This window comes from Syngnathus scovelli, chromosome 11, assembly GCF_024217435.2.
Source record: "Syngnathus scovelli strain Florida chromosome 11, RoL_Ssco_1.2, whole genome shotgun sequence".
In the NCBI taxonomy this organism is placed as follows: Eukaryota; Metazoa; Chordata; class Actinopteri; order Syngnathiformes; family Syngnathidae; genus Syngnathus; species Syngnathus scovelli.
Window position 1 is genome coordinate 5,173,539 of NC_090857.1, and position 14,784 is coordinate 5,188,322.

Genomic DNA, 14,784 nt, shown 5'->3' on the forward strand with positions numbered 1-14,784 from the left:
CAAGATGTGACAATTGACATTTCCTCCATCTCTATAACCCACCCCGTGAAAAAACACAGGTGAGGTCGCTTCACTTTGACCTTGAGCTAAATGTGTGCTGCTCAAAATTAATTAAGCCACTTAAGTCTTGCTTAAAACCTTAAATGATTTTATCCATGTGTATTTTGGCCTAGTCCCACTGCTGGTATTATATATCAGTATCAGTTAGGGTTTAAGATGCGATACTCTTATGTTGCACGATTAATACAAACAACACCATGGATAAAATGGTAAATCTTTATTTACAATACTTTACATTAGTTTCATAGAAACAGTTTTCACCACACAGTACACAATAACACATTCTCAAAGGGGAGAGAGGACGAACTCAACCCATCAGAATAAACCAACTTTTATCACACGGACCACTGTTAATAGTACTTATACATCTAAGTGATCTTCAAAAAAAAGAGGGCTCTCAAAGACATAACAGTGCTTGTCATTTAGGAAACATCCCAACTGGGCTGATTATTGGCAACACAGCACCAGAAGGCATCAGTCTGCCAACCGCACAAATATCCTCTGGTCAAAGTCTGCAACTGTGTGTTGTAAAATCCCATCCTAGGACAAAAACGGTGTCTCAGAGTCTTTCATGTCACTCTACGCTGGAGTATGGCTTTTCTTGAACTGACACAAAACAGGTCCATGGCACATATGCTTAGACAGTCCATCCGAATGGCAGCGAGTTTAAAGAGAAAAGTGCCTGGAAAAAAAAAAAAGCAATTTCCCAGTAAAGCTGCAAAGGGTGAAAGTATGTGAATACTGCTGTGAAGTTTTATGAAATGACACCAGAGCTTATTTCATTTGCAGATGAGCATCTTACAATAAAAGACCAGAAATTAGATATGTTCATAGCAGCACATGCATTGTCCTCCACACCCCCTCCCCCCCAAACACACTCACATACACTCTTGAGAGACTCTCTACCCTATTCCAGTCAACTAACCATGACATTTTCCTGCAGAAGCACTGAACGGAACGGCCTTCACTCCCTTCCATAAATATATTTGACGCAGGAAGCTTAAAAATGAAACAGCTGAACTGATAGTTAAGGTAAAATACTTATGAACGACAATCCTTGACCAGTGGAAATTAAGTCAAGTGTAGGAGGGAAAGAAGTGAACTATATCGCCCTAACCTTCGATACACACAGCAACCGAAATTGGAAGACAGCTTGAGAAAGAAAGAATAACCACCTCTCTGGGCTTCTGTGTGTCCACAATGGACTTAAATAACAAAACGGACAGAAGAAGCAGATGGAGTCTAGATTTTAGCTCTAGTCTATTGAATTATCAGATTAATACTATAGCACCATCTGAAGCAGGCTTTACTTGTTTTCTCCTTCAAAACGGCCACTTGGGTTTCATACCAACAAGAAGCCGCTTGGGGAAAGAAATCAAATCGAGTCACATCTGAACATACCTGTTTGCCAAAAGGGTCAAAAGGTTTGTTTTAAAGTGAGAAAAAGTGCAAACGTTTCTTTCCGACACATCCCAGCATGCACCAGAGAGGGTGGCAGTTTGTAGAGGGACTCGACATAGCAGCTTCCAGTGTTCGCAAGTCGCTACAGTCTCAACTGTAGCCGTTTGACTGCTATGCTAGTCATCTACGGACACTAGTCAAAAAATTAGGGATGAAATTTTCAGGTGGCGCTAAAATGTACCATAACTTTGACAGGTGAGCTTCATTTTACGTCAAAACGTTTGAATGCTCGTCTAACTGTTCACATGGTTCGGTACTTTCCGCAGGACTCGTCGTTCGCTGAGAAGCTGAAAGGCAAAATCGGTGATGTTAGACTGCATTCAAAATTGCACACAAGGTCGAATTTGGTTCCCCTGTCAACGTTCTAGTAATTGTAGGCACATCCTGAAATTCCAACAAAAGTCCAGGTAGCCCTAACTTTTTCTGAGTAGTGTATCATTCAGTGATTGCCTTACGCGGAGAGTCTGTAGGGAAGCACAAGTACACATCGGCAGAGCTAAGGTAACCCCAAGTGGGGGTATAGGAGAGCTTGCTAAAGGTCCACAAGTGTTCTTAGAAAATCTTCAGGAGGGCGTTTGGAAGTTATTCTAGCAGGTGTTTACGCGGACCGATGCGAGGGCGGTGGGAGCGGCGGGCGTCGGCTCCTGCGGTTGCGGGTCCGTCATTTTCTCGGCAGCTCTGGCACACGTACGTTTCGGGCACGTGGCTCTTGCGGATTTTGGCGCACGACAGGTGGATCCAGGTGTGGCATTTGTTGCACTCGATCATGGCGCGGCCGGCGAACGGCTTCATGCAGAAACACGTCACCAGGTCCCACGAGTCGTCGTCTGAGGGCACAGGGGAGAGGAAATGTAATTAGTAATCGGAAGCCTACCAGCATATTGAAGCACATACCCGAGTCCACCATGATATCCTCATCCTCTCCCGAGCCATCTTCATCTCGGAACACCACCTGCTTGCCCTGGCGGAACACCGTTCTGCTTCCGGAAAGGCCTTCCACTTTCTGGACCTTGACTACCCCTTCTTCCAGGTCTCGTCCATCCCACTGCCTGCGCTCTTCCTGTTGCTCCTCTTTGCACTGGGACGGACTGGTGACGCGTTGAGGGTGGAGCGGAATGCTGATGTCATCTTCCGGCTCCTCTTTTATAGGCAAGTCGCCCAAGGGCAACGGAGGAGGCAAGTTAGGTTGCCCGTGTTCTTTGCCGGCCTGGAGCTCCCTCTCCTTTCTCCTCTTTTTCTTCTTCAGCTTCTCGGCTTTCCTACGATCCTCTGGATGCAAGCTGGTGAATGTGTGCTGCGCAAATAAAGATAGACGTGGAAGTATGTGAATAGAATCAAACCCTGAGAGCAAAATCTGTTGCAAACTTCCACACCCTTGTCTGAGCTCAACTCACATCTTTCTTGATGTGACTGGACAGCGTGGCCCCCATCTGTGGATGGCTTCTGCTCCTGTCCAGGGGGACCATGAAGGGGTACTGGGGACAAGATGGCGATGGCCCCGGAGTCCAGCCATCGCTATCAACTGTGCTTCCGGTGCTATTGGGAGGGCTGGAAGTACTGCGCAGTGAAGAGTTCTGTAAATAGTAAAAACAAGTTTAGGTCTGGCTGGCATTTGCTCCACTCAGCTTTACTCAAGTGTCTTTGGGGCTTTGTTTTTTCACTCAGAAGGAACCTTGCTAGTAAACAATAAAAAATTAGGAGAATTAGGCTCTCCTGTTCCTGACATGGCCTTCCACTTCTTATTGTTTGTCCAAATTTGATTCTTAAAGATACTATCAAAAATATCAGCACGAGCCTGACTTACCTCTTGTGGGTAAGGGATGTAACCAGCATAGGCCAAGACAAATGTGCAAAACTGGTTGAAATCTTCCACTGTCCTTTTCCTCTTCCGGTATGGTGGACTGAAGCTCTAGAACACAGAAACATGAGTAGCACTGGCGGTGAGAAGGTTATAAACAGTGAGGAGGTCTCTTTACTATTAAGTTTGAATGTTCCCCTATACATGTATTCTGTCATAATAGAAATCGACAGTCAATTTTTTTAATCTTAGTGGAAAAATAAGGGGGGCTTTAAGTCAAGCACTGATTAAGATAGATAAACATCGTCTCATAATGTTCCTAGTGGGTGTGTAATGTGTGTCATTGTTGCAAGAATTAGCAACAGTCATCCAAAAAGAATAACATAGCGACAATGTGCTTTATTTGAAAAGAAATGCTGCGTAAGGGCAAATAGAGCGAATTTGTCTTAAGTATCTTGAGAGCAGTCCTCCCAACCCCCCACGACTCAACGTTAACTCTCATCGACAACAAATGTGGGCTCGCAATGGACAGTCAGCAGTCAAAAGAGCTGTAAGGCTAGCCACGGCTAGCAAGTAACAGTGAAGCCTCAACAATAACAAAGCAATGTTCGTTGTTTATTTTTCTTTAACACAAATAGCACACATTGGTTCTCGAAATAAGAGGCGATCTTTTTTTCGAACGGACTTTGGCTACCATTATGCTTAGCTAGCACACGTTAGCATGTTAGCAATGATGATGATGATGATGATGGAATGTTTTCGAAATGATTGAACATAAACAATGTATCCAAAGTGGTGCAAACCGATGGATTCTTTCTTGCAGGTTAACAAAGACACACTTAAAAGTGATCAAGTCGACGGACGGTGAGTGCAAATGCGAAATCACCGTGAGCAAGTTGATCACATTCATGTTCTAACATGATGTCAGTGAATTTGCAGGCTAACAGTGCGATGACAAGCGGTCAGCAAGTTGACATTCTCTTGCGTCGTTAGCAGTGAAGCAAAACAACTTGACAGCACATCGATGAGTTACTACGATCGACAGTCACTTACCTCCGACTGGAAAGCAGGAGATGTCGACGGCTTGATGTCACCCATCTTCTCCGAGTGTTAATACTATCTTGACAGGCGACGCGGTTGTGTACAAGCTTCGGTGCCACTGTTTGAACGCCGAAGCTAACGTAACGTACGTTTACTAAAAAACTCCAAGAGTGAATGCTCGATTGGCAACGGGGCCAGCTAAATGTTGGAAACCGTAGCGTCAGTCAGCAGAAGGCTGTATGCCCATGAAAACGTCCCGTAATGTCTTCTCCCTATCAGTTAGATGTGGAGGGGGTGTAGCTCTTTTCGCCTGGCGGCTGTCACCAACAGGAGCCTGCCCACTGCCCGCTCTTCTTCTGCTTCAGTGAATCCTCGGTGGCTCCTAAACGGCGTGACTCACGGACGCCCTCTTGAGTAGGCAGGGCGCTCAAGTGGGCACTGCTTACATTGAGATAAAGATAAGAGTCTGACCGGAAACGAGGGTCGTTTCTTTTCCGGGTTCTCTTTTGTCTCGTATCGTCATCATTCGAGTCCCGCGCGTACCCCAAAGATAAACAGCTGCTGTTGCGTTGCATTGTTCCGACATGTCGACCGTTAGCCAAATGCAAGCGTTTCAGATCCATTTAACTGAACGCTTTACCAGCTTCGCCATGGAGATATCCCAAGAAGTGGCGCTCATTGTGAAAGGATACCAAGAGGAGATCGACTGTCTGCGGTCCTTACTGAACAAAGAGACGAACCCTCGGTGGAATATAGCCGTAAAAGGTTAGTAACTTCACTTAAAACATTCACATACAGCGTTTTGAAAAATGGGAACGAATAATATTAATCGTGTAGCCTACATAGAAAGTCGCTTCAAGTAGCTCTCAAGCTACTTTTCCTTCTGAGCCTCAAAAGTTGTTTGTATTGAAGAATTGTGAGCCCCCCAGAACCATTTTCTACTCTTGCTAACAGACTAGGAAATACTTTTTTTTTTTTGCACCTGTTATACCAAAACTAAAGTAGAACGTTTGTCTTCTTTCCCCCCCCAAAGATCACAACAGATTGGCTGTGAGAGAGCAACCACCTGAGGAGACAGTAGCAGAGCCAATTTCCAAAAGATTCAAAATAGAGCATACCCAGGTATGGGCTGATGTGACAGAAGACAAACCAACAGATGTTTTGCATCCACTTGCTAATACAACTAAAGAGGAACAAACGGAAGTATTAGTGTCATCTGCAGTGGGACAATCTGAGGCAATGGCTGCTATGCAACAAACAAGACTGTCAGAGCCATGTGCATTTGAAATAGCTGGTATACTTGCACACAAGCAAACCAATGTGTCAGAGCCATTGGCAAATGGACCACATGAGCAGCATATAGAATACCATAGAAGTTTGGCATTAAAACAAGAGAGTGGAATGGACGTTGGCGCCGCAATGGATTGTCCGAAAAGTGAACCCAAAGAGCAAGACACGACGCCTGCACTTCAAATTTTTGACTTCTACACAGCCAAGGAATTCACTCAGCCAAGCACGAGTGGGGAAAACACAAAACAAGACCTGCTACATCAGGAGCATCCTAAGATACCCCTCAAAAAGGTAATGTTTCGCTATTTGTTTGGAAGAGGATTGAAAATGGTAATGTTACTGTTGTTTGGTTTTCAAATTTGTAAAACCAAAACTGGTAAAAGTAGGCATGGGCCTATACTAGATTCTGGCGGTATGATAACCATGAGCAAAAAGAATGAGGCATCAACGTGTTCGAATTATAGCTCTAAAATGTCCTTTTAAAAATGTTTGCGAAAATGAAAACAACATTTTTTAGTTTGCACATTTCTCTACCTCCCTCGTGTTTGGAGGGGGAGTGTGCAACTGCAAAACGACTTCCCAGTTAGACGCGGTGTGCATAGAGTTGTTTATTATTTTATTTTCCCCTTGTTTTAGATCTCAAATGAGCATTTGAACTGGGGTATGAAGAATTGGGTTTTTTTTGTCTTTTTTGCCGCTAAAAAAATCAACTGCCAACTACTTGTTTACTTTGATATTGCATACCATTTGAGTGATATGCCTTGCACCTACATTTGAATGGAAGAAGGTAAAAGATCTTCCACCCTCAATACGACACGTTATGACAGTTTACATATAAATGGAGAGTCAGGTCTTGTGAAAGAGAAAGGTGTCTGGGAATATGGGCATCATTTAGAAATCGATTCGGAGTATGGAATTCTGAAACAAAATTTTGAAGATTCACTTGGACTATACACGGCAAGGAGGAGCACCACAGGCGACGGCTGGAGTAACCCAAGAGCCAGGCACGGGGACGATCTCATCTTCACTCCACTCACTTCTTGACATAATGCAAATAATTCGCCTTGATCTTCAAGCTATCAAGTTCAACCTGTTGTTCAAGCTATCAAGTTCAACAAATATCAACCAAACAAATGGTTCTACGAGTGGAAAGAGAAGAACATCACGTATCTTGCATACCTAATTTGGCACCATCATCCTTGTTAGTGTCGCTAACTGCAAGTCTGTGGAATGCTGAGACGGGAAGGGTGATTTTTAGAGGCAAAAACTCCCCCAAGAGATTCAATGTCTTCTCTGAGGCAAATTTTGTACAACCCAGAACAGGAGCTATCTGAAGTTCTAAGTGTGAGAGGATATCCCTCCATTACACTGTTCTGGTTTATTACAAACCAAAAAGTTTTAAAAATGTATTTACGAGCTTGCTACTCAGCGATGGAACAAGGAACTGTAACCCAGAGGTCTTATGTGACTGTCACCGCTGGAGGAAGACAGGGTGCTGGCCTGCGACAACGAAGAGCATTTCAGTGGCCACTTGCCATATTTTCTCTTTTGCTGGATGTCAGGCCTTATAAAGCATCTACAATCTGGATGGGAATTAACTCAGATGGGAACCAAAAGACGCTTCAAAGAAAACTTTTCTCACAGCCTCAAATTTCTCAGGTAAGTTTCCTGTTGCAGTTGTGTGTGGTGTGTGCGTGTGTGTGTGTTGGGGGGGTCAGAAATAAACCAAATAAATCCTGAACCATCCTGATATTTTATTTTTTTATTCTAGGTGGCATCCAGTGGAAAGAGAAAGCGCTGCGAGGTGTGTGTTGCACTCAAGGACACAAAGACACAAACCACATGCAGAAACTGCCAAAAGTACATCTGTGGGGCACATACTGTCAAACTTTGTGAACAATGTGTTTTTCTGCATATCCTAACATAAAGTGGTTGATTGTTAATGTCAAGTTAATAAATGATACAATAAATCTCAAACATTGTCTCACTTGATTTACTCACACCTCCAGAGTACTCTTGAGTGTCATGGATTTTTAACAATAATAATTTTATACACTATAATTACAGCTTTGCCAGTGTGGTTTCTTATCACAAACGATCAAGATGGCGAAAAGGTACTCTGTGCAGAAGGCCCTGGAATTGATTTTGGAAGAGAGAAGTTTTTGGTGATGATGTAGAGGGAGAGGATTCAGAATTTGAGGATCACATTTGGAGTTTTCAGGTCCAAAGGGGGAATCCGCAGAATCCCTGTGAGACGCAGGAACTGGCAGAGAAATTTTACGTGCAACAATGTCTCTGGAAATTTTTAACATCATTTCACACCTGATGGAGGAGAAAAACCAAGAAATAAGAGTTGTCCTCAACGTGTCTCAGGGACTCAGTGGACACAACATAACATGCGACAATTTTTTTACCTCGCACAAACTGGGCCTGGAGCTTCTGAAGAGGAAGCTGACCATGGTGGGAACAATAAGGAAAAACAGGTCAAAGCTCCCACCTCAACTGCTGACTTTGAAGAACAGGCCTGTCAAGTCTTCCAAGTTTGCATACACGGCTGACACATCCCTGGTATCCTATGTGCCGAAGAAAGGCAAGAATGTGGTATTCATGAGTACACTGCACGGGGATGGAAGAATTTGTGACCAGGAACATCACAAACCAGAGATCATCATGGATTATAATGCCACATAAGGAGGGGTAGACAACATGGGCAAGCTGGTGACGGCCTACAGCTGCAAACGGAGGACTCTACGTTGGCCACTGGTGATATTTTTTGCATGTTGGACATCTCAGCGTACAATGCCTTTGTCATTTGGATGGCACTGAGTGGAAACGAGTGAAGCTCCAGAAAAGATGACTCATTCTTAAGGATCTGGGAAAGGCATTGGTGTGACCACAAATTGAGAGAAGAAGGAGGATTCAGGCTGGTGCCCTGTCCACCCAACCGACAGAACCACAATCTGCAGAGCCTGAAGTAAGTGTGTGATGCTGTTGCAGTACGTCTGACACTCATGTCTTGTGAGAGAGCGAACGAGCGAGAGAGGTGTTAGTAAGATTCCTGATCTTTTCATTATTCTAGATTGTGAACACAAGCAACAAGAAGAAGCGGTGCGAAGTGTGTGGACCCAAGATGGACAGGAAAACACGATATACATGCATCAAGTGTAAAAAGTATATCTGCAACACACACACAGTGCAGCTCTGCCCCTCGTGTATTGTATAGGCTAGTGGCTAAAGGCCATGTGTTCAATGGGACTGATGTGTTGTCTTAACTTATATGTTTACTCTGTGTTTAGCTTGTGTTGTTGTGCACCTGAATGGGTTACATTTCAAGTTCAAAGAAATAAAAGTCAGTAATTTTGAAAAACCTTGCTTCACTTGTAAATTTGTTTCCACTCACATCTTGATTTTAATTTGATTTTCTGTATTATGCTATAAAGAAAATTTCCACTTTTCCTTATTTATATTTTAGAATTGTTTTTAATATTATGTCGTGTGTAGGCATGGGCTGGATTTCGATTCTGACGTAACTGTGAGCAAAAACAAATGGTATTACCGTATTCAAGTTACAGCTTTAAACTGACCCTTTTTTTAAAAACCTATGGGCCACTGTGGGCTAAATAGTACCCGCTGGCACCATTTTTATTTTAATTAGGTCAATGCACAGAGCAAAAAGGCATCCGTGTCTGCAGTGTGTTGTTCATCTTGCTCCCTCCCTCCTATTAGCGATAATGGTATCCTGGACTTTTAAAACCACAGCAAACCATCAGGCCAATAATTGGCCCGTGCCTAGTTGCATGTTAAATACATTTTCTGAAGGGCTTGAATAAAAACCACAGTGGACCCTTTTGGAAGTCCAGTTTGCGGGGCGGATAAAATAAACACTGTATACAGTATGAAAGTTGAACTTTTAAGGATAAATACTAAAGTGTTTTTTTTTGTTTTGTTTTTTTCATTATCATGATCTTTTCATGTGTGATACCTATCCCACGTCACCACAGAAGGGTACCCAGGATGACAAGCCAAAGAGGAAAACGGTGATGACCACTATAGCACTGAAAAAGGAACTTATCGCCAAGTGGGAGAGAGGTACACGCGTCTCTGACTTGGCTCTTCAGTACAAAATGGCCAAGTCGACGGTATCGACCATATTGAAGCGAAAAGAAGCCATCAAAGCTGCCGATGTGGCCAAAGGGGTCAAAACGCTGAGCAGCAGAAGAACTGATAAAATGGAAGAGGTGGAAAAAGTTCTGCTCGAGTGGATCACTCATAAACAGTTGAGGGGCGACACTGTGTCAGAGACCCTCATTTGTGACAAGGCAAGGGAACTGCACAATGCCCTCACCCGAGACAACCCTGGGGGCAGTGCGGAGGAGTTCAAGGCCAGCAAGGGCTGGTTTGTTAATTTCAGGGAGAGAAGCGGAATCCATGGAGTGCTAAGACCGAGGGAGGCTGCAAGAGCTGGAAAGGGAGATATCAAGAGATTTGAGGATGGATTTCAAAACATTGACATCCAGCATTTTCTTTCATAACACGATTTTTTTTTTCGTCAAGACACCAAAGAAGAGCGAAGAAGACCTTTAACAGACGTTGCCAGTAGGGACTCCAAAATCAAACTACTGAGGACCAACGTGCAACAACAGGGACTGTCGGAGTATCGGGACTTTTTATGCACCTGCATAACATCATTGCACCTTACAATGCTCACTGTTTAAAAAAAAAAAAAAAAAAAAAATGCTTGTCACGTATGACAAATGTTCTAGTTACAATTCAGAAATTCAAAATAGACAATCTCAATTAAACACCATTTAAGAACCACATATACTGTACTAAATTATGACTGAAAAAACGTTGAGCAGTCATTAAATATTTCATGTTGATTAAAGTTGCTCCTCTGTGTATTTCTGTTTGATTGCCCAAAACTTTCAAGGGTCTACTGTTAGTTATATTACAAATATTCAGACATAAAAAAATGATTTATTCACACATTTATTGAAGCATTTTGCAGTTTAGGCATCAAATCTTATCTCTTATCTCCTTCCCCCCAAAACAAGATACCTGAATGTTGTGTGCAGAAGACCATCCTAGAATTCCCAAGGTAAGAATGATTCAAAAGCACATTATCAGATTTTCATTACATGCTTGATGTTGCATAGTTTATTCCAGGATAAGGCCCGACAAGTCTACAAATGTTACTTCACCACCTCCTCATACTTTTTTGGCCAAACTCAACCAACGCTCCAAGGATTGTCCTGAAGAGAACCCCCCGATTGCCAAAATAGAAGATATGGTCACCACTTTCGATCATGTTCCTCAAGATCACCCCATGTCCTTAAAAGAAGATTTTACGTATCACGATAATGTTTGCGAGTGGCCGCAGCTTCCCCTGCCACATCACACCTCACCTGGCAATCTGGAGCAGACCGCACAAAAAAAGAAAGAGCCCAGAAAGCGGATGCAGAAGATGAAGAAGAGCCACCGCCCTGAAGCGAGCTGCAAAGTTCAACCGGGACCGTGTCAGCCACAGCCCCTCATCTTTACCATGGGCAAAAAAACCTCCATATCATCTCAGCAAGAGGAGGAAGTGAAGAGTCAAGCGCTTCGTTTGTATTGTCGCAACGTGTGTGTCAACTGGAGGCCCTGCGATTTGGTTTTTGACTTGGATTCTCCATGGCTTGGGGCCCGGCCTCATGGCTTGGTGTACGACCCAAAGCAGGATCCCTGTTTTGGACTGGTATATGTCAGCTGTTCCACCCTCCGGAGTTTTGCAGACTGCAAGTTCTTGAGATTTGAGAATGAAGAAGTTTGCCTGGAAAACACAGATGAGCACTACGTGCTCATCCAGGCACAGATGATGGTGACGGGGATGTCATGGTGTGACCTGCTGGTGTTCGCCAAGGAGGACGCACTGGTCCAGAGAATCTTCCGAGACAGCGACTTCATTGAGAAAATGAAAGCAAAGGTGGAGGAGTATTATTTCTATCAGTATTTGCCACATTTTTCAAAGTAAGGGCTGAAGTTCTGACATGCCCTGCAATTTGTTCGTGTTACTGGAAGACGGTTTTGGCAACAATACATTGTGGTTGTTTGTTCTTTTTTTCTCCATGAATCCTACCCTGAAAAAAAATCCCCCACTCCCCTATGCATGTGTTCTACAATACTCAGAGGGATATATTATATAAAAATATATTAATTACATTGTTCTTAACAAGTATTTCGATTCAGTTTGTATTGCAAATGCATTAAAGGGTGGTGCCTTCTCAATCGTGGGCTAGTTTATTGTGTCAAATAGATGATATTTAATTAATTTAGAAAATAATAATTCAATAGCATTGCACAAAAAGAAGAAATTGCTACGATGCTAAATAAGGTTCGATAACTGTCACCTTGATAAGTGTCATAAATATGCAGAAGTCGAGATTTCCTTCTGCGCCCAAAGAGGTCGCTGCGCTCGCACAACAGAATTGATTTGCCCAGTCAGTCAGATGACGTAAAGCGGACGCCTTCTATTTGAGACTGGCCACAAGGTAAACATTCGATTGTAAAACGCTGTGCTTTGGAGAAGGACTTTTGTGCATGACAGCAACTGCGCCACGTTTCTCTTTTTGCGCCTATGCGCTCACCAAACGGTGTTTGTTTTGAAGCAGCTCACACTTTTCAACTCGTGAGCTTCTCTTTTTAAAATCTCATTTTAACGCTTGTTTTTTCTGGTACAATGGCTATAAACAAAACGTACGTGAGTATTGGCTATGCTACGGTCGGTTTGCTGGTGGGGACGTCTGCTTTTCTGGTCTGGAACGTCGTGTACCATCAGCCGTGGACAGCAGCAATGGGAGGACTGTCAGGTAAAGTGGAGCCGTCAACATTTGCAACGAGAAACATGCACGTCTCAAGTCAACAAACTGACTTCTTCCTTGGTTTTTTGATCAAGAAAAAAAATGAGCCATCCTGCACACCGACTTATAAAATACATGATTATTAAAACATTCCCACATTGGTTTTTACTGCTCCCAAAACTGTAAGTTTGGCCCGAGCCAGATTGTTTCCTAACATTTTAATCGCGAGCTGAAATTACATTTTCATATTCTAAGACTATCTTATTGTATCATTGACGTCATGTTTTTTAAATCTGGCTGAAGCGGTTCCCAGTGGACGCAACCATTTTACAGTGATTTAGATTGTGCAAGTGAATCAATGAGACGTTTTTAGATGTGGTAGGCTACGATCCACTTGTGTAGATTTGGCGAAGCCCCACTGCATGTGACTCAAGACGGGAACTGAAGCGTCCCTTTGGAAACTTGCCAAGTCATGGTGTGAGCGCAAGGGGCAAAAAATCTCCAACTCTTGCAGTTATTGCACATGAGCAGTTAAGCAACAGTCTTTTCTGCAATCGTAGATCTTGTACGTAACACGTTTTCCGACCCCACTTGTGACTATTTCTCAAAATAGTGACTACTGACAGCAGTAGTGACTAAACACTGCCACCGATCGGGATTGGTTGTTGTAATTGCGTATAGGTACCGCAGGGTGGCGGCAACGCATCAAGCACCATAATGATTTATTCACACATTTAGTTCATCATTAACATTGTTTCATGCTCCTTGCGTGTGTTTTCATTTTCTATTTGTGTATGTGTAACGATTGCCCTAAACAGGGATGGGTTTTTTTCTTCTGCCTTTCAGGTGTGCTGGCACTGTGGACCCTAATCACCCACATCATGTACCTGCAAGACCACTGGCGGACCTGGCTAAAGGGGCTCAAATTGTTCTTTTTCATTGGTGTATTCTTCTCTGTGCTTGCGGTTGTTGCTTTCATCACCTTCCTGTCAATTGCCATACACTACAAGGAGCGTGAGTACTCATTCGTTATGTAGGAGTGAGGTTGGCGTGGATGAATGGATGATTTTGTTACATTACTAATATAGGTAACATTGTAATGTTTCTCTCTCTCCTGCAGCCCTAACTGACCCTCGTAGTCTTTACCTGTCTTGTGTTTGGAGCTTCATGAGCCTCAAGTGGGCCTTCCTTCTCGCTCTGTCAGCCCACCGCTATCGTAAAGAATTTGCCGACATCAGTATCCTCAGTGACTTCTGAAAGTTGTTAATAATGTCACACAGTAACTAAAGGAAGAAACTTCCATCGTCCTATGCCAGAGGAGACTATGTGATGGATGACTTTTTAAAGGTAATACTCAGTGTTTGGATGAACTTTCACCCCAGTTACCTCTTTCCTTTGGTGGTCAGTAAGCACACGATGACACACTCGCACATACACACACACTTGTGCCATCTGTAAATGCAGTGTCACGTGATCGCCAGTAGAGGGCCGTACAAATCCAACAATCCGCTTTATACCGTACAAGTACATATAATGTTTCACAATCACATAAGTGAGGTTTGACAGGTCATTTTTCATGTTTTCTCTTCTAAATTTTGTTTTATTAAGTGACTTGACCTTGGAATAAGGTAATGAAATTGGACTGCTGTTTTATGTACAATATAAAAGCTGTGCATGTTTTTTTAATTATTGATTCCATATATTCAATCTAATATAACATTTGATATGATTACTGATCAGTGACATTATATGTGCTGTCTTTTCACTATGTGAGAAGGTATTTTGTGTATTCAAGTGAATATTTTTGTAGAAGAGTAGCATTAATAAAGTGCTTAAAAATACCTCTGAGAAATGTGAAACACACACACTTCCCTTTTTTACTCAGAGGGATTATTTGACAGTTTCTGTTCCTGAACAATATTTGATTGCTGTGTCAAAAGAATAAAACTTGGGGTTAGAGGAATTAGCCATAAGCAAAAGTCACTGTTGGGTATTAGCAGCAAGATTTGCACCAATGAAAAGGCTCAGCCAGCGGCCTGAGAAATATTTCTGAAGAAAAACACCCTTCAGAGACACCAAAGCGACAATAAATGCTGGCCAATAACCTGAGCTTTGAAGTCCGCCAATTACACAGTCCATATTTTGATTTTGTCCATCAAAAGTTAGCCGACATCCGCTTGCTGCAGTTTGATTTGGTCGGAGCAAATTTTAAATGTGTGAAAAATATACCTTCACCGTGTGACTCTTTCCCGTTCTTGCAACACTCTTTAGTCCACTGTTTTTGTCCTAATTGCATTC

The 14,784-nt window shown here is 42.9% G+C and overlaps 3 protein-coding genes across 8 annotated transcripts; 2 read left to right on the plus strand and 1 right to left on the minus strand.

Annotated features, from left to right (window-relative positions):
* Nucleotides 1–262: 262 nt before the first annotated feature.
* Nucleotides 263–4,522, minus strand: phf13 (PHD finger protein 13). Its single transcript, XM_049734910.1, has 5 exons — nucleotides 4,373–4,522; nucleotides 3,326–3,430; nucleotides 2,916–3,095; nucleotides 2,416–2,815; nucleotides 263–2,348 (listed from the first exon to the last, which is right to left on the minus strand). Exons 1-5 carry the CDS (start codon nucleotides 4,415–4,417, stop codon nucleotides 2,104–2,106), a joined length of 975 nt encoding a protein of 324 aa, XP_049590867.1. The 5' UTR covers nucleotides 4,418–4,522; the 3' UTR covers nucleotides 263–2,103.
* LOC125977877 (uncharacterized) lies at nucleotides 3,786–11,914 on the plus strand. 6 transcript variants are annotated; one of them, XR_007484762.2, is made up of 5 exons: nucleotides 3,786–3,925; nucleotides 4,143–5,125; nucleotides 5,394–5,941; nucleotides 7,718–8,624; nucleotides 8,730–9,163. XR_007484762.2 is itself a non-coding variant. In XM_049734908.1 (4 exons), exons 1-4 carry the CDS (start codon nucleotides 4,945–4,947, stop codon nucleotides 11,658–11,660), a joined length of 1,617 nt encoding a protein of 538 aa, XP_049590865.1. In that variant the 3' UTR covers nucleotides 11,661–11,914. The 6 variants fall into 6 exon arrangements, 2 of the variants coding, with proteins under 2 accessions (XP_049590865.1, XP_049590866.1); XR_011087666.1 differs by lacking the exons at nucleotides 7,718–8,624; nucleotides 8,730–9,163 and adding exons at nucleotides 10,705–10,748; nucleotides 10,807–11,914 and having other exon boundaries at nucleotides 3,794–3,925; XR_011087665.1 differs by lacking the exon at nucleotides 7,718–8,624 and having other exon boundaries at nucleotides 3,795–3,925; nucleotides 8,730–9,089.
* Nucleotides 11,915–12,108: 194 nt separating this feature from the next.
* Nucleotides 12,109–14,327, plus strand: LOC125977881 (heme transporter hrg1-A). Its single transcript, XM_049734912.2, has 3 exons — nucleotides 12,109–12,495; nucleotides 13,333–13,500; nucleotides 13,607–14,327. The coding sequence occupies exons 1-3, from the start codon at nucleotides 12,366–12,368 to the stop codon at nucleotides 13,741–13,743; spliced, it is 435 nt and encodes a 144-aa protein (XP_049590869.1). The 5' UTR covers nucleotides 12,109–12,365; the 3' UTR covers nucleotides 13,744–14,327.
* Nucleotides 14,328–14,784: the final 457 nt, after the last annotated feature.

Bases quoted from the DNA above. Each gene is read 5' to 3' on its own strand.
- LOC125977877 (XM_049734908.1), top strand. From the start codon at position 4,945: ATGTCGACCGTTAGCCAAATGCAAGCGTTTCAGATCCATTTAACTGAA. The intron at 5,942-10,704 runs GTAATGTTTCGC...CCCCAAAACAAG, and splicing joins CTAAGATACCCCTCAAAAAG to ATACCTGAATGTTGTGTGCA. The intron at 10,749-10,816 runs GTAAGAATGATT...AGTTTATTCCAG, and splicing joins ACCATCCTAGAATTCCCAAG to GATAAGGCCCGACAAGTCTA.
- LOC125977881 (XM_049734912.2), top strand. From the start codon at position 12,366: ATGGCTATAAACAAAACGTACGTGAGTATTGGCTATGCTACGGTCGGT. The intron at 12,496-13,332 runs GTAAAGTGGAGC...TCTGCCTTTCAG, and splicing joins AGCAATGGGAGGACTGTCAG to GTGTGCTGGCACTGTGGACC. The intron at 13,501-13,606 runs GTGAGTACTCAT...TCTCTCCTGCAG, and splicing joins TGCCATACACTACAAGGAGC to CCCTAACTGACCCTCGTAGT.
- phf13 (XM_049734910.1), bottom strand. From the start codon at position 4,417: ATGGGTGACATCAAGCCGTCGACATCTCCTGCTTTCCAGTCGGAG. The intron at 2,816-2,915 runs GTGAGTTGAGCT...TTATTTGCGCAG, and splicing joins CCAGTCACATCAAGAAAGAT to CACACATTCACCAGCTTGCA. The intron at 2,349-2,415 runs GTATGTGCTTCA...CTGTGCCCTCAG, and splicing joins GGATATCATGGTGGACTCGG to ACGACGACTCGTGGGACCTG.